Source organism: Salvelinus sp. IW2-2015, linkage group LG14, assembly GCF_002910315.2.
Source record: "Salvelinus sp. IW2-2015 linkage group LG14, ASM291031v2, whole genome shotgun sequence".
Classification (NCBI taxonomy): domain Eukaryota; kingdom Metazoa; phylum Chordata; class Actinopteri; order Salmoniformes; family Salmonidae; genus Salvelinus; species Salvelinus sp. IW2-2015.
In genome coordinates, this window is record NC_036854.1 from 42522150 (window position 1) to 42544831 (window position 22682).

General features: G+C 42.9%; 1 protein-coding gene across 1 annotated transcript in view; it reads right to left on the bottom strand.

Moving 5' to 3' along the window:
• Positions 1 to 20595, bottom strand: part of LOC111973460 (homeobox protein Mohawk-like) — a 30965-nt gene extending 10370 nt beyond the window's left edge. Inside the window, 5 exon segments of the mRNA XM_024000832.1 lie at positions 10592 to 10933; positions 12563 to 12716; positions 15778 to 15937; positions 19284 to 19593; positions 20488 to 20595. Coding sequence (XP_023856600.1) covers positions 10592 to 10933; positions 12563 to 12716; positions 15778 to 15937; positions 19284 to 19468 — 841 coding nt within the window. The 5' untranslated portion in view covers positions 19469 to 19593; positions 20488 to 20595.
• Positions 20596 to 22682: the final 2087 nt, after the last annotated feature.

The window sequence follows — 22682 nt, forward strand, 5'->3', positions numbered from 1 at the left end:
AGTTACAGTATTAGCTTCTGTCCCAAATGGCACACTATTCTCTACATAGTGCACTACTTTCAACCAAAGCCCTTTGGACCCTGGTCAAAAGTAGTGCACTACATATGGAAAAGGGTGCTATTTGGGAGGCATACATAGAGATGAGTAACTCTGACTGTTCCCATCTCAAAGAGAGAAGAAACCGTTCAGACCACAACCAATCTTTCAGCACAACTTACTGGATAGGAAACATTATGGGACAACCTAACTCTCGGTTAATGTACAATAAGGTGAATGTGCAGACAATAGGAGTTCTTGCACAGATAACAATTTACCAAATACTTTGTCCAGTCATGATTGTTGCAGCCGAGCTGGAGAAATACATCTTCCTCTACCCATACATTAAAAAAACTATATGGACCCAACCTTTCTTCTTAAACAACAAACACACTACGGAGAGGAAAGAGTGTAAGGCAGACAAACTGTACAGACAAACTGTACAGACATACTGTATAGACTGTCACTAGTAACACGGTGGAGGGCTTGCCTTTTCCCTCTTCTTTTCCTGGTGGTTTTAAATGCTCTGTTCTTTTTTTTATAATGTCAAGGGCAGTCTGTGAATGAAGTTAGGGATGTCTTGGCACTCCTCTGGCCCTCCCTCCTTCCTTCCTTCTCTCCCTGCCTTTCTCTGGGGCAACGATCCACTCCGAGGCTGGGGATCCATGGGCCCTTACTGGCACTGGGCTGGCTTGCCAGGGCCACAATGAGACAGTTACACTCCGACATAGAGAAAAATTATGGAAAATTAGACATCACTGCCTACTTTGTTTACAATGCCTTGGCTTTAAGTTCATAACTTTAACATTGTAAAAAGGAAGTTCAACGGCAGAGTCATGTCTTAAGTGTAGAACTAATAATGACTCAATAATCCATGCTTTCTGGGAATGCTATGAAGTCCGGAAGTTGTGGGCGGAGCTAGAAAGTTGGCAGTCAGAAGTATTACAATGTAAACGTACTTTTAATCCGTCTGTCTGCATATTTCAAGATATGGCATATGGGGGTGTAATGGGATACCCGATGGGTTGGACGATTCTCTTATCACTCATCTTGAAAAAACATACACTAAAAACTTGGAAATCAAGTTTCATTAACACAATGGAAAATATTGAAAGTGCGTGGGCTACGGAGAGAAACAAAATGGTGCAGTTTCAGGCCATATGGCAGAAAGGGATGCAGGCGCTGGAGATGGGGGTGACTGCTTGTGGGTCTGGGTAAGTTTGATGTAGTAGAGGTTTCTATAATGTTGTCCTTTGTATGTGGATGTTTTGTATTGTTTATAAAAGATACAATTAAATCTTTAAAAAATTGTAAATTATTAAAGAAGTTCACAAAACCAGTGAGTAAGGCCAAAAGAGGTATTCAAAAAATATGGCATCCTATTGTTTTATATTTTGCATAAACTTTTATACTCCAGTGAGGTACAGTACATTAATCCAAACTAGCAGGCGATATTACAGATTATTAGCATTCAAACCAGACCAGACCGTTTCACCTTTTAAGGGATCCATCCCAAATAGCACCCTATTCCCTACATAGTGCACTACTTTTGACCAGAGCCCTGTGGGCCCTGATCAAAAGTACACACTAAATTACACACTAGGGTTCTTTGGGAAGGGTGATGGTTCTATGTGGAACCACACTGACCCGAAGCCCTTTAATGGCTCTTTGCAGTTCAGAAAAGGGTTCTTTCCTCTTTTAGTGATAATTCAAATGTAGAGGCGGCGGCTCAATATAATATTTTGGGGCGTGGTTTTCTCACAGCTCTTTTTGTGTAACAGTGAGTGAGTGTGTCATTCCAGTTGATCTAATCTGTTGGGATCTGCTATTATAGGACTATGGCCAGTGATGATGTTTTGTGAAAAACTGTATGGCCTTTGGTCAATTGAGAACGGTTGACTAAGTCAATAGTTCTCAATTCTTGCCTCATGGAGCCATAGCTGTTGCAGCGCTAGCACACCTGATTCAACTTGTTAATAAACACAATAATAAAACCAATGGAATTTTTACAATATAATATGGCTATTCAAATCAAAATTTAAAAAACTGTTTGGTTCTACAAAGCACCAAAAAGGGTGGTAAACATAGCGGAACCATTGTTTGGTGCTAAATACAACCTTTTTTAATGGTTCTTTATAGCATACAGGTTCATTTAGAACCTTATGAGGATGGTTTTTATAGAACCTTAAAAAAAAGGTTCCATATAGCACCAAAAAGGGTTACATTATGGTTAACCATTTGTTTTTAGTGTGTAGTGCACTATATAGGGAATAAGCTGCTGCGTGGGATTCACTCTATGTTTCAGAATTTCAGCCCATAAATCTATCACGGCTGCAGCATGTCGCTGAGTTGAATAATCCTCTGGTAAGTCGTAACTTTATGGCCACAGAGGAGCCATTGTACTGGGAGGAATGGTATGTGTCGCAAATGGCACCCTATTTTCTATGTTATGAACTACTTTTGACCAGAGCCCATAGGACTTTGGTCAAAAGTAGTGCACTATATAGGGAATAGGGTTCCATTTGGGGCATAGGCCTGGATTCAGGTCAGAAGTCACTGTAAACAATTCCTGCTAGTTTGTAAATGTTACATTATTGTCCTCTTTCTGGTAAGAACCACAGATCTTGCTGTAGGTAGGTGCATGCAATAACAGGTACCTATTAATAACCTAGTAGTAGTAATAACATCCAGGCTATCTGAGTTTAGATATAATAGACATTAACAATCCCAGATCCAGCTAGATACATCAACTATAATATCAGAAATATGCTCCCTGTAGAACTGTTTTAAAACGGCTTGGTCTGTCCTTTTTCCACGACGTCTACGAAGCAGATGACACGGACCACGACATTCTCAGACCACGATGCATCATTCAGTGATGGGGGGAAAAGATAAAAACATTCCCAAAATGGGAATCACACTTTTTCTTTGGAGATGAAGAAATACTAAGTGATTGGTGTGTTTAAACATGGCTGTGTCTCAGAGAGTGTTTACCAGTGGCTTAAACACTAGCTAATCAGAGTCACATCGCCAGCCAAATGAGAGGGTTAGAGAGAAGCGCCTTTCAATCAGAAAGTAAACACATTGTTAACTAAAGTGCTCCTTTTGTGTGTGTGTGTGTGTGTGCTGCCAGGCAATGTGAACTAAAAGAGAAACGTCAACCATCATCATCAGAACCTTGGAAGATCAGAACCTCGGCAGGGATGAGCGTGACAGAGATTCATACGTCTGCCTGCCGCAGATGGTTGGCACGGAAACGGTCATCACGACAGCGAGCTCCGCTCTTCCTGCTGTTAGAGATTGAGGTTAGATTTGTACACGAGCTCTATCAGAGCCATGTCTGATATCTGTGGATCAGTACGTGCATACTTCAAAACACTGACCGAACAACCACAGAGGAGTATGGGTCGCTGGGGACGTATGAATATGGTAACGATATCCCCCGATGACGTTGAACGAGTGGTCGAGGTGAGTCTCCGAACGGGCCTCAGGGTTAAACTATTCAACAGATGCCTTATCACTATCCTCTGTTGGATTGAACAGGTACAGGCAAAACAACGTGATGCTCTGAACCACAGAGCTGGAGTTATTTCCGCTCCAAGTCTTTCTCAGCAATCCTGGTCCTTTAAGACAAATAGAAGTTGTTTGCAGTACTCAAAAAGCACAGGAGAAAAAAAAGAATGTACACCAAACTCTTGTGTAAACACAATTTGCTTGGGATTTTTAAGTGTTTTCTTGGATTAAAACAGCCCATTCTGGAGTTAGAACCCAAATGATATGTTTGCTGTGCGCTCTCAGCATCATTACGTTGCAATTTCCTCACAGTGGGTTGAAACTCAAGGCCCTCACACACACTGTGTGTGTGTGTGTGTGTGTGTGTGTGTGTGTGTGTGTGTGTGTGTGTGTGTGTGTGTGTGTGTGTGTGTGTGTGTGTGTGTGGTATGTCCATGAGAGAGCCTTGACCGTTCAGACCACTCCTGGTCACACCTTCTACTCTGTCATTAAAAAGATTCCGCAGCCGTCCCATGAGAACACTATTGTGGACAATTGTTTTAAACATGAGGCTGTTTTTTTTTTTTTAAATAGAACCAATTTGTGTTTTGTGTGGACTCGGGGTGAGTGAGTCAGTTAACCCAGCTGTATTTTGTGATCTGCTGATTGTTGGGTTCTGCTGCCTGCGTGTATTTGGGCGCTTCTCAAACCTTGACGCTGATGACTTAAAAACGATCATTTTGAGAAACGCCTCTCCCATTAATCTCCGCTCCTGACGTCTATGTTAGGAGTTTCACTATAAACAGAGCCTGAGTGATGGTTGTCAGTTCACACTTTACCTCTCTATGCAACCGATTGTTCCAGTCTGAATGAACCAGGCTCGTTCTGTTCTCTTCTGGTCTGTTAGCATCACATCCAGTTTCTGTCTGGTTGGTGACGGCTAACATTTATCTCATAAATATAAAACCAGCCCAACCGAAACCAGCCCTCCTTTTCTTTCCATGTACTTATCCACACACACACCCTTCTTACACCCACAACATCAAGCCAAGATAAAGATCAGCATCTAGCCAGGATCCCACTTCTGTCTGTCACCATCAGCACTACCCACCACGCCCACAGGGATACAATGATGCTAACACCTACATTATAGTAGATTCTCTTCTCTACACTACAGCAGGCCCTGCTTTTTGGAGAGTACCTGATTTACTTCACTTCTTAACATCGCATTATGAATGTTCTAGAAGAGATGGTTTAGTCTTTGTGTGGAAAAGGCTGTATTCTACCGAACACATCAGCACTTACTCACTCGTTCCAGCCTTTCAACTGAAAACCACTGACTGATGGACAGAGATAAAGAGAAAAAGGTCAGTGCCAGGGATGGAGGAGTGGATGCCCTTTGTCTTACTTATTAAAAGTTAAGATCTTCAACGCAAGCGCACACACACACACACACACACACACACACACACACACACACACACACACACACACACACACACACACACACACACACACACACACACACACACACAAGACCTTAGTGAGTCTTGGCTGCTGGGTTGTTCTTTTGGAACAGCCTCTGTCCTCCTCCCTCCCTCCCTCCCTCCTCATCCCTCCTTTATTATTAGGAAAGGGTGGAAAGAAGGATCTGTGGCCAGTCCTCCCGTCCCTGCCTGCGCTAGCTGGATTCCTAAGATGAGTCTCATCTACTGCAAGTGGAATCCACATCCATCAATGTCACACAGAGGCTTATTGTCACCCTACAGACCCAGTAAAGTATTGTATTCTCAGCTCGCTGTGGCCGCCTAACGCTAGCTTCATCTAAATGACATATTCTCCCATCACTCCACGAATGCTACGTTCCGTGACATTTCTCTTTTCTAAACTCGAATGTTTCTGACTTTCCACCCGTTCAACGGAATTGTACTGCTGCTGTGTAAAGCATTACAGTACTTTGCTTATTTTATAAACGAGCTGAGAGGAATGGAGGATTCAAACTGCATATACAGTACTATAGCTCATTAGACTAGATGAAAAGCTGACCCCTGATAATGTTGACTGTGTTCAAGACCTTTTCTTTTTCTTTCCTGATATAACCTAAACCGTGTGAACCAGTAAACATTACAGATGGTGGACACACTCTCTCTGTCATCATTCTAAAGCACCTCCCGAGTCGGGCTGGTAGCTAAGCTACTAAACCTTTCCATTTAGGGAGATGGGATTTATAAGTGCGTTTTAAACAGATTTTTAAACAGCGTACACACATAGACTACAGTACAATTCTCCTGGATTGAATAACTGTCTTGCATTGCTGTGACCTAATTCAACAAACCTCTATGAGTCCCCGGGGTCCTGTCAAACACTACTGTTTTCATTTAACATATTTCGTCATCGTTAAAATGTTGCCTGCTAGCATTTGTAACAAGTCACTTTAATGCTATAAAATACAGGTGAGCTTCAATCTTAACGCGTTGTGTGTCCTGGAAACGTCTTGAGCAACCTATCTGTCTGAGAAAATGGGCGAATGGAAAAAGTGTGTTCTTCTCGAAATTACTGAGATGTTTTGGCCCTCTGAAATATCGCACACATAAAACATATTTATCACTATTTAGTAGTAAAATGCTGTCATGGTATTAAAATACAAACAATGAGAGTTTGAAATTGAAATGACACAATTAGGGAAATAGACAATCATTTATCATTTTATTCTTCTTGATCGATCCACTTATCTAATCTAAAACAGAACCTATAAAAGCTCATTTTTAGGAAACTTGGCTGAACAAACCAAGTGTTTAGTAAATAACAAAAAAAGACCACCATTACCTTACTGTGACCAACTAGTAAAAAAAAAGTAAGTAAGCACAAATTAAGTAAAATGTTGGTGATATATTATATATGCTTAGTTGTACAGTATATTAGACCGAAGCAGAACAGAACCTGAGAAAATGTACCACTGTCAAACCTTTCTCACTCTCCCCTTTCACAGAAACGTTGAGAATTATTTGCCGTATAATGATCTATATCATATCGGACAGGGCAAAATCTGGTAGTGAGCAAGAAGAAAAACATTCAGCTAGATTCATGCCATTTAATATGCCATTAAAGGGTAATTTGGCATGAAACCCCTGGCATGTGCATTGGAATTCTACYGCTCCTTSTTTTCAATAATATTACCAACAGGGTTTTACAGAGATCTTTTATTTTTTATCGTCAAGCAACAAAAAAAAGGCTATTGGTTTTTCCACTAAGTGCGGAACAAAGTAAAAGTGCGTCTCAAATGGCACCCTATTATCTATTTAGTCCACTACTTTTGATCAGAGCCCATAGGGAATATGCCAGGGTGTAGGGAATAGGGTGTCATTTGGAATGCAGTCAGAGTAAATCTACACTCACCATCTCCTGCCACGTTCGACTGCTCTCTGAAGTCATAGATAAAACCCAGGGCTGTTGCCAGACATCCACCAATTGTCCCATTAATGGACATTTATCCAATGGGATCCCAATCGGTGGGCACGGTACTTTGGCTTATGCGAATCAGAAGTGAAGCAGAGGTAGGGGCTTATAAGGAATGTGTCAGTGCCAAGAACTCAAGAGAGTTCATTCTCTCCATCTCCTACAGCCTAGGTTTGACGCACAAACACACCTACGGCCCGAGAAGCTCAGCTCAGGCCTGAAATTTCAGACACTCTGTAATTGTCAAAAAGCTGAGGAATTCTTTCACTACAAAAATATCTGGAATATTCAGGGGAGAAAATCTCCAGAGGAAATGATAAAAACTGGATCTTAACTTGTGGAGTTGTTTTGAATCCAAACAATAACAGCCATTTCGATTTCTCTCTCTCACTCACTAATGAAGAGGGGCTAGCAGGTGTTCGCATGAAAATTCCCCTGAGACCACGCCTCCGGGAACTTTCCATGTGTCAGGATTCAAGTTCCCTTCTCTTCTCGCATGTAACAGAAGAGAAACCGTTCACAATAATGCCTGGCTGGCCAGCCCAGAAACCCAAGAGGAAGACGTCAGAGCCAAGACATTATATTTACCATGGAGATAAAATAGTTACTTTCTATTAAAACATTATGCGGGCCAGGTAAATTATTCCTTCTTACTATTTCTTATTAAATCGTTGGGTGGTAGGGAGGGGTGGGTTGGGGTGTCTGTGATGAAGCCTAAGCTAAGCCACTCGGTCCGTCTGTCCCTATCTCTATCTCGGTCTGCGTCTGGCTGGTGACTGACGTGCTCAGCAGGTGACTTAGTGAAAGACAGAGATGTTTTGGGTCAGGGAGTTTTAAGGATCTGATCGGGACGGAAGATTGTAACAGTCGCGATCGGTGGACCGTTTCATTGGACAGCCTCCCCTATCCGGCTTATACATCACTTCAAATTCCTCTCCGTTCCTTCGAGATAATGCAAAACACGTTTAGCCTCCCCACCCCACCCCCCTCCCCCCCCCACTCCTCCACCTCAATCCGAATTCCCTACAGGCACTTTTTAATACTGAACTGTATACACAGAATAGTGAAAACATTATTATCAGTTATGAAGTCTTCTTTGGAACAAAGGCCCAGTTGTTCTAGAACTGAAGAAGAACTGTCAGATCTCCATGCAGTGAGATTAGGTCTGATTGGTAACAGCACCTGCAAGCTGTGGCTGAAAATCCATGACACCGTGAACCCTTCATAACACGCAGCACAAACAGCCGTTCTGATATCCAAGGCCAACCCACAGGCACCGAAACCAGGGGTTAAGGGACTGCACTGTGAGAAATGCATATGCCAAGAGGAAAACTCCCACGCACACTTGTTCGTTTATCTACCTTGCCACTGGTGTGTATTACTTTAGCTTGGGTTTTTGTTTTCTTTGCACTGAGCCCCTGCTCACGATCACACACGCTGGCACACACACACACACACACACACACACACACGTCTGCCCGGTTCTCTCTCTCTCATGCCAAACAGTAGTCAGTGTGAGCATGTTACACATGGTCTTGTTGTGTCTCTAGTGTTAAACCCTAAAACCCAGTTAGAGGGGAGAGGGGGGAGTTAGGGGGAATTCCACAGTGTACTTGACATTAGGAGGCAAACCTAAGAGAGGGCGAGGCCAGGCTATCTCTGTTGGTGTGAACAGGACACATAGAGAGCGGTATATTAGACTTAGGTCCCAAACTAAGTAGGGAATAGGGTGCAATTTGCAACACGGACTTAAAGTAACCGTCCAGTGAAAATCTCACTTTTAAAAGTGAATATTCTGTTACCTCATACCCAACATACTAAAAGGCACTCCCGCATCAGAGCTATCTTTTTGCAGGTGCATGGTGAACAGAGAGATAGCTTAGAATAAAAGGGAAATCATATCCTATAGCTACCTAGGAGGTCCATTTCAGTAGCCACAAGTACCTTGTTAACTTTCACTCGTCTGAAATGAAAGAAGAGTGTGAGAACAGGGAGTGCATGTGATCTCTTGTGATTGCATGGGATCATATGTGAAGTTGTGATAACGTGACAAAATGTGAAAGCAACGTGGTAACATGAAACTACACATGAAAAAAGAAATGTGACATGGGGATGAAAAATGTCAACATGTGATACCATGAAACTACAAATTTGAGCAGGTGTGAAAACATGATCTCATGTGAAGTAAATGTGACAACACGGGGATGCAAAAGTTTTTCACTTGTGAAGATACAATTCCACATGTGAGAGTTCGATTTCCACATGTGAAAGTTTTAGCACAACATGTGAAAACAGCTATGTCACATGTAAAAATACCACAAATGGTTTATGGGTTTTCTTAATCAATGACAATATGATTGCATATGACATTATCACTTAGTAATAGCTTTTCAATATGACCCCACCTGGGATTTGAACTCACACCCTCTGGATTTGGGGAACACTGATCTTTCTGCTGCATCGCAAAGTCTGTAGAGTTCCTCTACACATGCATTACCTATAATACATCTCTGCATTTAGCAAAATAGTACCAACTGCACTGCTGTTTTAGTTACCAGTTAATCTGACTATTCTCTCATTATTGATTTAATCGACTTATTTCAACAATTTGAGGGTTTTCTGTATAGTTGTTTGCTGGTGAGGCATATTAACATGTTTTAATGTTACTCCTGAATCACCGTGATAAATATAATCGTTTTTCTTGAGTGTATTTTTTAACAAAGCTGAGATTTACTTTACTTAAGTCTAAAGTGTAGGAATACAGGTGAAATCAGTCATGGTGGCGTAGCAGGAAGATCGGAATGTCGTGAACCAAGAGGTTGTGAGTTCAAATCCCAGGTGAGGACATGTTGAATAATACTTACTCTATAAATAAACATTCACAATGTAATCATGTATGTCAAATATGTATGTTAAAAACACTGTGACTGCGTGATGTTCCGGGGACATCTGTATGTTAAAAACACTGTGACTGCGTGATGTTCCAGGGGACATCTGTATGTTAAAAACACTGTGACTGCGTGATGTTCCGGGGACATCTGTATGTTAAAAACACTGTGACTGCGTGATGTTCCGGGGCAATCTGTATGTTAAAAACACTGTGACTGCGTGATGTTCGGGGACATCTGTATGTTAAAAACACTGTGACTGCGTGATGTTCCGGGGACATCTGTATGTTAAAAACACTGTGACTGCGTGATGTTCCGGGGACATCTGTATGTTAAAAACACTGTTAAAAAGCACTACTAATGACACATGTTTGCTTGCAGGGCATCACCTGGGAAATATCAAGTGAAAAATATTCACGTGTGAAAAATGAAATATCGTCACGTGAAGTGTTTCACATGTGCAAAAAATGTCACATGAAATCATATTGTTTTTCTATAAGGGGAAAAAAACAGAAGCAGGCTGTTGAAACAAGACAACGGGGAGTGGAACACCGTCACAGCGCCTAACAACGTCTTCCTCACAACGAACGGGCCAGATGGGCCTGAGCGCATGGGGAATTAAAACAAAAATGTGCAGATGGGGACAGAAAAAGAGAAAAAGAGAGAGGCAGCAGCTAAATATTAAGGAAAGAATGTGAGAAGGAATGTAGGATTCTTACCAGCTCGATAAACAAAGTTTGCCTCGGTTTCTGAGGACGACGGGGAGAGGAGATCGTCGTCGTACTCGTTGGAGCTGAAGGATCCCGAGTGGTTCCTCTTCCTGGCGTCCATGACGCCGTTGGCCACCATCACGTGTCTCAGCGAGTCGTTAAGGTACCGGTGAAGCAAGCTGCTCTTGTACTTAGGAGGCGGAGTCACGTAGTCCTCGGCCAATGAGGCGGCGTCAGCGGCTCGGAGCCCCGTCCCCATCATGGTGGCACCCTCCTTCTTGATGACGCTCTGGTACATGGGCTTGCTGAACTCGCCGCCGCTCGTCTGCATCCGCTGAGGGTTGTCCCCGTCTGCAACACCAGGGGGCGCCACCAGGGAGAATCCAGACAACGAAGAGCGAAATAAATGAAAAACACATTTAGTTCCTCTGTCTGTACGCCCTCCAGTTGGCAGGGCTTCAACCAGCTACAGTGAAGACCTCAGCCGTCAGCTTAAGACCAAGGCATTACCAAACCATGACGGATGGTAGCCCATTTCCTTTCTATCAAAAGCACATTGCTGTTATCCTTTGCAGAAATAAATAATTTCCAGGGAGCTCTTTGCAGCCGAGATTGAATTAAAATATTGGCCCCCACCTGATGAAAAAAATACAGAAAATCTAACACGGTGGTGAAAAACAGATCCCCTCTCGGGATGGGGGAAATCAAGAGAGCGCCACTGAAAATGATTCGGGCAGGTCTGAGTTTTGATTCAGTCTGGGCCAAATTATAATTAGAGCTTATATCAGAACCACATGAAGATATTTGCTTTCCTTCCCCTGCTTCCCGAGGTAGATGTTCCAGGTGTATATTCGAGGTGTACATCGTTTATCTGAAAATGATGTTGAAATCCTCAGGTTCCGTTTTTTTTAAGCCTGAGACATCTCTTTCATGCCTTTCCTCAGGTCGGACATAAACCTGAGCTACAGGTGACCTTTAACCTCCCTCAGTCTGACCCCTTCCTGTTGAGGCGTTGCCACGGCCACCCCGCTGACACTGAGGTGACGTGTCTAACAGTGAGATCCTGACAGTGAGACTGAGTGGTTACAGGGTCACTGGGGTTATCGTCTCCTTAGTCACATCACTAACTCCTGGAGCAACAGTACGCGCATCCCAAATTCCTATATAGTGCACTACTTTTGACCAGAGCCCTATAAAAACAATTTATTACAACGCCATGCAAACTGAAGACTGCAAAATAAAGACATTCCATCCTGCCCACACTGTGTGTCTCTCCTCCTCAACAAACCTAATTAGGGCTTAAAAGACTAAGTGACACCACAGTACAGTGCATGGGTGTTTTTCTGTGTCACAGAAAAGAGCTGAGAGAGAGAGAGCGAGAGAGAGAGAGAGAGAGAGAGAGAGCGAGAGAGAGAGAGAGCAAGAGAGAGAGAGAGAGAGAGCGAGAGAGAGAGAGAGAGAGCGAGAGAGCGAGAGAGCGAGAGAGAGAGAGAGAGCAATAAATACACATATGACAGAGCCTCTCATTACCAATTGCAGGCTGGGATCTGAAGGGAAGCTAGTCTTCAGCCCTGCTAGTCCCGTAGGGTGTCTTAATGACAGTGTGTCACAGCTTCTGAGCGTCAGCGTCTTTCTACCAGGACACACCGTGTGCGTCCCAAATGAGATGGGCCCTGGTCAAAAGTAGTGCACTGCATAGGGAATTGGGTGCAATTTGAGACACAGCCACAGACAGGCCATTTATAAACGGCAGTGCATGTCCCTGCATAACGGGATCCTACTTCGGCACTGGAGCTGCCGGATACGAGGCAGTAGTAAGGAGGATGGAAATGGTTTGTTTGGCTGACCTCGTTTTCCGAGGTAGAGACATGATATGAGATGTGTGATAAGTGGGCACTGACATTGAGGGTTATATCTTCATGAGGTAGACATCCGATGTTGTAATACGACAGGTTGGCGGCGAGGAGAGCGTTAGCCTACCTTCTGAGCAGGTGTCATCGCTGCTGACACTCAGTCTCTCTGCGTTGCCTTGGACGTATTTGTTGTAGAGTTTGATGCGCAGCGCCCAGCTCAGATCTGGCTGTCTCACTGTGTTCTTCAGCCGCCGCCTGTCGTTGCAAATCCGTTAGAGCACCTAGGGAGGGAGGGAGGGAGGGAGCGATGGAGGGAGGATGGAGGAGGAGGGGAGGGCAGGGAGGAGGGAGGGAGGGAGGGAGGGAGGGAGGGAGGAGGGGAGGGAGGAGAGGAGAAAGTGAGAGATGGGTAGAGATACAAGATACGAAAAAAACAACAGAGAGAGGAGAAAGAGAGGAACCGAGACAGACAGAGAAACAAAGAGAGAGAGCAAAGTACAAGGAGGAGAGTCAGAGAGAGTGCGAGAGAGAGAGAAGAACAGAGAGAAAAGGGAAGAAAAATAGAAATCGCTGTTATTGTTTGGATTCAAAACACCTCCACATCCATGACAAAACAAAGACTATCCTTTAGGAAAATGTCTGCTGTGCCTCCCTCTCAACCCGACTCTGTCTCAGAGACAGAGTCGGGTTGCAACACGGCGGACCCCGATACCCATAATACCGCCGAAGCAGAAGTCTCTGAGACATCCCAGACACGCAGGGGAAATGGATCGAGAAAAATCAGCAAGAAAACACTGCAACATTCATCTAGTCTAGTCCTCTATGGTCCTCTAGTCCATATCAAAGGCTTTCAAAATGCCATTCACAACCATTTAACACCCCTAGACGCTAGACAGGCCCAGCAAATGTAACGATTCATTAAGTTATTTCCAACCCAACATACCCAGTCCTATGTGCTTATTCCTGGATTCCAACAAACTCCTTCTAATAATAGTTTTTTTTTAATGCAATAAAATGATACTCGACCCTGCCTTCTTCATTCCACAAGAACCAGAGACCATTACAAGTTATACTGGAATAACTTTTCATGCTCAATACACTTCAAGCGACTTATGAAAGAGTTGGACCGGCAGTATGCTAGAGTACTTCTTTTCTGATCTTTCCTGTGTTTCAGTATCATGTTTCTCGTTAACGAATAAAGTCCCACATCCCTTTGTCTCTGGCCGAGGGCACGTCACACCAGGGGCCTAAGCTGAAACATCCACATGTGGCTTGGAGAGGGCTGAGAGAGACTGAGAGAGCACTTAGAGAGTATAGAGGTCTGAGGCTAATGAGCCTGCAAGAAAAGATGTCTGTCACTAAGACTGAGACTGGGGGAGGATGGATGGGTGGCTCGCTTGGGCTTGCGTCCCAAATATCACCCTATTGCCCTATATAGTGCACTACTTTTGACCAGGGCCCATTAGGCTCTGGTCAGAAGTAATGCAGTATGTAGGGATAAGGGGGCCTTTTTGGACGCACCCACAGTCACAATGCCGAGGTTCCCACCACAGACATCAAACACAGTGTTATGCCACCACATGGTTCATCACCTTGTTCCTTGTTCCTGCCCTGTGGCATACAGACAGGTCACAGACAGAGTGAACATAGCATGACCTTTCACCCCCCCGTATGGGGTGTGTGGTGAGGTGGGCTGTGTGTGTGTGTGTGTGTGTGTGTGTGTGTGTGTGTGGTGTGTGTGTGTGTGTGTGTGTGTGTGGTGTGTGTGTGGTGTGTGTGTGTGTGTGTGTGTGTGTGTGTGTGTGTGTGGTGTGTGTGTGGTGTGTGTTGTGTGTGTGTTTCCATGTAAAGCATTCTTCTGTGATGTGCTCACACCCAAACAAACGGCTTCATTAGGACCAAAATTAAAAACAGATTAGGCAACGCACGCAGAGACAGACCTCTCTCTCTACTCCCCATTCTCTCTCCATATTAATGACATTTGTGTGTGTCCAGATGACATAGCAGCATAGTCCCACGTCAGACAGAACATACTGTAGGGAGGAGCTCAGATCAACGTCTGACAGTTCTAGCCTACTGTTGCTGCTCTCTCTTTTGTATCTCTTGTCTCTGTCTCTGTCTCTGTCTCTGTCTCTGTCTCTGTCTCTGTTCTCTCTGTCTCTCTGTTTCTCTGTCTGTCTCTCTGTCTGTCTCTCTGTCTGTCTGTCTGTCTGTCTGTCTGCTGTCTGTCTGTCTCTTCTCGCTGTTCTCTCTCGCTGTTCTCTCTCGCTGTCTCATCTCTTGCTGTCTCTCACTCTCTCTTGCTGTGCGTCTCTCACTCTCTCTTGCTGTGCGTCTCTCATCTCTCTTGCTGTGCCGTCTGTCTCTTGTCTCTGTCTCTCTCTGTCTCTCTCTGTCTCTCTCTGTCTGTTCTGTCTGTCTGTCTGTCTGTCTGTCTGTCTGTCTGTCTGTCTCTCTCTCGCTGTCTCTCGCTGTCTCTCTCTCGTTCTCTCTCTGCTGTCTCTCACTCTCTCTTGCTGTCTCCATTCTCTTGCTGTGCTGTCTCTCACTCTCTCTTGCTGTGCTGTCTCTCATCTTCTTGCTGTCTCTCTTGCTGTTCTCTCGCTGTCTCTCTGTCTCTCTCGCTGTCTCTCTGTCTCTCTCGCTGTCTCTCTGTCTCTCTGCTGTCTCTCTGTCTCTCTCGCTGGTCTCTCGCTGGCTCTCTCGCTGGCTCTTCTCTGCTGCTCTCTCTCTGGCTCTCTCTGTCTGGCTCTCTCTCTGGCTCTCTGGCTCGTCTCTTTTCTGTCTCTCTCGCTGGCTCTCTCTTCTGGCTCTCTTCTCTGGCTCTCTCTGGCTCTCTCGGCTCTCTCTCTTCTGCGCGTGGCTCTCTCTGGCTCTCTCTCTGGCTCTCTCTGGCTCTCTCTCTGGCTCTCTCTCTGGGGTTTGTCACTTTATGATGAAAACCCAGTAATCTAGAGGAACACCATGCTCTATGACTCACAAAACTAAAAGGCCACCTAAGTACAAGCTGCCTATTTACAAAGAGAAGTAGGCTACAACATGGAGGAGATGATGCCAAGGTCAATGTTGTCCATAATGGAAACCATAAGGTTAAATAGAGATGGCGAAGTCATACAGAATGAATTCTGTGACTAATTAAAATGTAGGTACACTAGAATGATGTAGGCTACATTGTAATGAGGCCTTTTCACTATTAGAATTACTTATCTATATACGTATTTTAATTTCAATGCAATATCATCTCAACAACAATCAGATTATAAATGACATTGTGGTTAAACGGTTGTTCAAATGGAACTTTCCTGAAATCCTGAAATATTTCAAATAAGAGAAAAGAAATACCTGGACCAAGGTCATTTGAGAGCTGAGGGCCAGCAGGATTTTCTCTGTCTTAGTGGGGTATGGGTTGTCCCTGTGTTTGTAGAGCCACTGCTTCAGAGGCCTAGCCATGTCCTGTAGAGCCTGGCGCTTGTGTCGCACCTTCCCACCGTTCTGACGGCCCCTGCACGAGCAAGAGAGAGCGAGAGAAAGAGAGAGAGAGAGAGAGAGCGAGAGAAAGAAAGAGAGAGAGAGCAACAAGTGTGTCACTCATTGCTCTCGAGAAAATAGGCCGGAAAATTGAATTGAGGCCCATGCACATACAAAAATGTCCTTCTAAAACAAACCTACGTAGAAAAAATGACATTCTTGATGTGTAATTTATGGGTAATAGTAGTACATACTTTTCTGATTTTGTTTTCATAACGTAGTTGTCAAGGTTGCAGACTGTAGGCCTATAAGAAATTGACATAATGAAACAATAGTGAATTTAGAGAAAATATTAAAACATTGCTATAATGAAAACTGTTGGTAACATGTGGAAATCATTTTTTCTCTTTCCATTTGTACAAAGTATTTTCCCTTTGTGCAAAGCTGTTGACCAAGACTTGATCAGTGACGCACAACTTTTACACTTCTTATTATTCAAGACTAATTCGATAATATGATTACATTTAGCCTAGGTCTAATTAAGGGTTTCATTCATTGTGCATATGTGGACTACTTGAGGGATAATAGTTCTATAGAATATATATTTTTTTTTTTTACTGGAAGGCAATGGGACACTGACGCTATTAGTCAACACAAATGAATAACATTGAGCTTAGCTAAGCCACCTCCACTTTAACGATGCCTATAGGTTGTTAAGAAGCAATGCACCCTGTGACAACAAGATAGACATGTATATGAGCAATATCAACATCCGTCAATGGTTGACAATGTGTTAAAGGTCTTTATTTATTTATTGACTGCATATTTATTTTGACTTCTGATGTAAAGTTAATAAATTCATTTAAAAAACGTGTAAAGTGTAACTTTACAAGTTTGCCACTCAATGTTGTTTTTATTATCATTGTTAATAGCATTTTTGCTATTAATATTATTACTATTATTAATCATAATGAATATATGAAACAGAAAAAGTTCCTCCAGTTTCTCCTTTTTAGGTTCCTAGGATAACACCTTTTTTTTTAATACAGGCCAAAAATGCTATTTGACTAATCAATTAAAGACATATCATTCAACTTTATTTGAAAAACAATGATAAAGGAAGAGGCTATCATTACCAACAATTTAATTTCATATACATCTTAATGCATTTGGGTGCAAAAAAACTTTTGGGCAACCCCCCCCCCCCCCCCCCACTAAAAACAAGTGAAGTGATCGAATTCAGGGAAGAGTGGTGGACTTTATCCCAGAAAATGGACAGAGAATATAGTTGTTTATTTACACACGACCAAATGTAATGGGATCGAACTAAAGTGGATGTTCTAAGTGTGACTAAAGTGGATGTTCCGTTCATTTTATAACCTTACTTGAAGAAGAATGGCTATCCTGAGTCATGACACGTAAAATGACCGTTGGAAAGTAGGCCTATGTAATTTTGTCACCAAAGTGTGCTATAATTAAGCTGGGGCAGGGAAGCGTTTTATTGGTTGCTTGTTTTCTCCTCAAAGCACGAAAACGTCGCAATGAAACAAATAATAACATTCAATTTTACACCCACGGGAGATGTGCCTCAAGTAGGGCTAACTTTTATGGTCGGTGTGGTGCAGTAGTGCTGTCAAGTCTACTCACCAACACGCAATGGCGTGTTTCAACCAAGCACATTGAGCAATATGTATTTTGGTAACAGCAAATTCTCAGACTTTGATCATTAAAGGAATTCCAAATGAGATCAATTTGTTCCTGATACTTCTAATGTGCTGCCTATGACTTTTAAACCTGTAGATGTCACTATGGTGCTGCGATATTCCTGCTTTGTCTTATTTCTCCGAAGCTTCACTGCACATGTAACATATTTTCTCCTAACCTCAAGTCTGCCTAAAGTAAGGTTCATGTTCTACAGATATTTTCCTTGTAATCTAGATCTGTATGAACAACCTAAAGAACATTTTACTCCCCTGTACTGAATTTTGGCGACACACCCCTCGTATTTATTTTAATATTATTAATTAGTAATGATATTCCCCCGGAAGCGGCACCTCACTGTCATTGTGTTATCCCTCGGTCTCTCCTTACACTCCTTACACAATAACTCCAGCGCAGATGGAGACCGACGGTGTAGGATGTTTGCTTAAATGGATTCGTGTTTCACACAGCATCGCGTTTTTTAAACGTTTTTTTATTTTACCTAGGCACGTCAGTTAAGAACACATCCTTATTTACAATGACGGCTTATAAACAGTGGGTTAAATGCCTTGTTCAGATCGACAGATTTTTAACCTCTCAGTTCGGGGATTCGATCTCCCAACCTTTCGGTTACTGTCCCAACGCTCTAACCACTAGGCTACCTACCTTTCCATTCAATGCTGGTACCCATCCACCCATATATGAGACTATTGTACTGTCTGTAAATAAAATGCGCGTTGATTCGATTGTAACAGTCCACGGGACAATCTGGAGTTCTGACATGATTCCTTTTTTACTCGCTGTCTTATAAAAAGAAGCCAATATTGACTACTAGACCACAGAGTTGAAGCAAGTACACATTTATATAGGATATTAGAAACAGAATAAAACGTGTTTTAAAACATGCTACTGAACACGGACGGCCTAGATATTTTTAATTCCATTCCTTACTTAGATGTGTGTGTATTGGGTATATGTTGTGAAATTGTTAGATATTACTTGTTAGATATTACTGCACTGTCGGAGCTAGATGCGCAAGCATTTCGCTACACCCGCGATAACATATGCTAAACATGTGTATGTGACCAATACAATTTGAGTTGATTGATTAATCTGTAGATTTTATGTGAATATCAACACTAAAATGCAAACCAGGTTGCAATAGCAAATATACATTTCCTGCAATTTCCCTAAAACAAAAAGATCATATTACACTGATGGAAAAATGAAATATGCATGTAAAACCTCCTAATTTGGTTAATATTTTGGCTGCATTGGGTGCAATGATTTTGTCATATTTTGCTTAGATTTTTTAGACAACTTTTTGTCTGAATTTATAATTGAGATTATTGTTTTAGAACATATCCTAAATATTATTAGATGACATTGCTTTCAAAAAGCCTACGACGTGCATTATAAACGCATACTTACGCACTATGCTGACTTGGTTATTTGGGCTCACCATAATCTAAGAAACTCATATGCACAATTTAAATTTGCAGCATCAACTTTTTACACCTTTTACACAGTCTGTATCACTCTGTCTTCAGTTGCGCCCCTTACCCAGATAGGACTATACAATGCAAACCAAATTGGAATAATTGAAAAATCGAAACACTGTTGCGAGTTTTGTTGTCTGATTCGGTTTTTTTTAGGTTTGAATGAGTGACATAGCCTACCTCCTGTGTCTGATGCCGTTGTTGTCTTTGATAACTTGGTGATTGCTTGATAGCATGTCTGGATGAAGGTCCGGATGCTGTCCATCTATTACGTCTAAATAATTTCTACTGCTCCTCTCGGCCTCCTTCGCCTTCTCATCGAAGAGGACCTGGTTACTCAATTTGTTAAACACAATAGTATTCATCTTTGGTTCGGTATTCCTCCGTATGATCTGCTGCGTAAAATCTGTCTGTCTTCTCGAAAGTGTTGCACTTGACGTTTTATTGAAGCTGCTGCTGCCCCCGGTGTCCCGGTGTCCCGGTGAGTCTCCTGTGAAACAAGTGGAAAACGGAGATGAGAAAGTCACGCAGCTGGGGTTAACAGATTCAGATGTACATCATTCGCTAAAGTCGGGTTTATGATTTTGTAATTATGATGATGCGCCCAAATCAAAGGTGCATTCATTGTATTTTATCCTAATTCATCATATGGTGGATCAATTTACGCACCAAGCGAAAGCCTGATTGAAACCACAAAGGCAGTAGGGTGATTTCTACCAAGTGCTCTTGACTATACTCAAAGATCACTATGAAGTTCATGCAATCTCAATAAAACACATCCCACTCCGCAGCGCGGTGCGGTACCATGCATCCAATAGGCATTCCTGTGAGTGATATTTTCATATTTTACTCACTAGGCTACTACTGTAGATTGACAACACAACCTCGCCATACAGAGCATCTCAATACATTGAGACAAAATACGGTCCATCAGATTAGCTAAATGGGTTCACAGTCGCACGGGCTCATTCGTGCATAATGTGATTCCAACCCCATTATTCCCCTGATTCAAAAAATATATAATGCATTCCACACCACTGCGTGTTGCCATGAAATCTCTAGAGCTTCGACAGAAATGTCAGAGGTGCAATTGAGCGCACTTTCTGACAGACAAAATTTCTCGGCTATAGTTATTTTTTCTTTCTTCTATTTGATTCAAACCGGTAATGTTTATGATTACGCTACAATTACTACTGTCATACCGCAAAATATGTCATAACATGATCATAACTCCAGTCACGGGATAGACTGTGCCATCAGCGTGGAACAATGTTGCCAGATATATCCCATCTGAGGCATTATGCGCTTTAAAGTTACGGCAGTAGTTTTGCCATTGTAGTCACACATAGGAAACCACATCAAACGATATCCCATTCTCAGTTACCTGTACCGCAGCCCGCCTGCTTCTCGGTGTAGTTTGTAATCCTGCTTCCAGTTGTCCATTCCCTGCTCACATGCTCCCGTTCTAAGTTCCTGAGCTAAAACCACACGAACCGCGGTCGCCTTTCTGCTTTATTCAGTGGCCTCCGATTCTCAGCCCGAGAAGCTGAATATGTCACCCTTCTCATGTTTCCTAGCACAGAGCCCCAGCCTGCGAACATAAAGTTAATACTCTATGCCTGTTCCGCGGCACGCATCAGGGATACAGCGCTGCAGTGTTTCACTGCTAGTTTGCGTCTGGACTTTTTCCATCTGTCTATTATTGCACGATACCACTTTTCTGTGGTTTGCTTTGTATATCAGTTAGATGCTTGCTTCATTGTGTGTGTTCGCGTTTTCTTGAGAAATTAGCGCGGAGTAGTCTGACTTGATGCAACACATTCTCACCGAAAAACGTTTCCCTGGCTTGGTCAATTGACTCTGTGCAGGTGCTCGTGTGTTTAGTGATAGATTGCACTCATCTGGAGCTTGTAAAACACACTGGCGTGTATTCCTGGATGCCAAGGGATGCTAGGCTTCCCCCCAAAAAATTACCAAGAAAATTTGAAAAAAAACTACATAATTTAACTTTCTCTGTGTTTCATCATTTCCCTTCAATTCGCAATAGGCTGAAGTATCTCACAGGAGAAAGGATCCGAGCAAGCGAAACAGCGCCCCTCTGTCTCTGTATTTGTAGGCCATCTATCTGATGCTGTCTGGTCCAAAAGAGTATGACATTGTTTCCGCCCATAGCATTGAATGCAAGGGATGTGGCGAGCATTTGGCCCACCTTGATGAAAAAACGTATAAAATAATAGCCAATCAGCGTTGAGCTAAACTGTGAATGGTCCTGACGCACCAAAAAAAAGGGTAAAGGGAAGCCAGTTTGGATTTGGCATCACTCCTATCAAATCGAGTTGAGAGCATACCTCAATGACAGAAAAACATTGAATTGTTGCCTCTCATTGTGTTGTTGGCTTGCTAAAATTGACCCTTTCCTAAATTAACCATGGATGGAGATAGAGATTTGGACTTAATCATCCGTACTAGCCAATGATTATAATGGTGAGTCTGATCCAACCATTAATTACTACATTATGCCCCTGGCCTGACAGGATGGAAGTTCAATATGTAGCTACAGTAGATGTAGAAGGCTAATGTTAACTAGCTAATGTTGCCCATGAAAGAAAGTTAGGCTAGCAAGCAAGAATTTTAGCCAGGTAGCCTAGGACAAAATAAAATAAAAGTGTACTGTATGACAAAGTGATAGACCGTTTCGTTCACATGAAAGAGAGGAGGATGGTATTGGCGTTTCTCTACAAGTAGTGTGAGACATGTTTTTTCTACTTGCACGAAGGCGCAAGCACGTACACACACACGCACAGAAATCAAAACCACGGACAGCCACATAATTTTTAGCTTACGTTGATTGGACTAAATCGTTTTTCTGGTACACTACATGGCCAAAAGTATGTGGACACCCTTTCAAATGAATGGAGTTGGCTATTTCAGCCACACCCATCGCTGACAGGTGTATAACATCGAGCACACAGCCATGCAATCTCCATAGACAAACATTGTCAGTAGAATGGCCCACACTGAAGAGCTCAGTGACTTTCCAACAAGTCAGTTCGTAAAATTTCTGCCCTGCTAGAGCTGCCCTGGTCAACTGTGAGTGCTGTTATTATGAAGTGGAAACGTCTAGGAGCAACAATGGCTCAGCCGCGAAGTGGTAGGCCACACAAACTCAAAGAACGGGACCGCCGAGTGCTGAAGCTCGTAAAAATAATCTGTCCTCGGTTGCAACACTGACTACCAAGTTTCAAACTGCCTCTGGAAGCAATGTCAGCACAATAACTGTTAATCGGGAGCTTCATGAATTGGGTTTCCATGGCCGAGCAGCCGCACACAAGCCTAAGATCACCATGCGCAATGCCAAGCTTTGGCACAATTGTACTCTGGAGTAGTGGAAACGTGTTCTCTGGATTGATGAATCACGCTTCATCTGGCAGTCCGACGGACAAATCTGGGTTTGGCGGATGCCAGGAGAACGCTAACTGCCCCAATGCATAGTGGCAATTCTAAAGTTTGGTGGAAGAGGAATAATGGTCTGGGGCTGTTTTTCATGGTTTGGGCTAGCCCCCTTAGATTCTGTGCTTC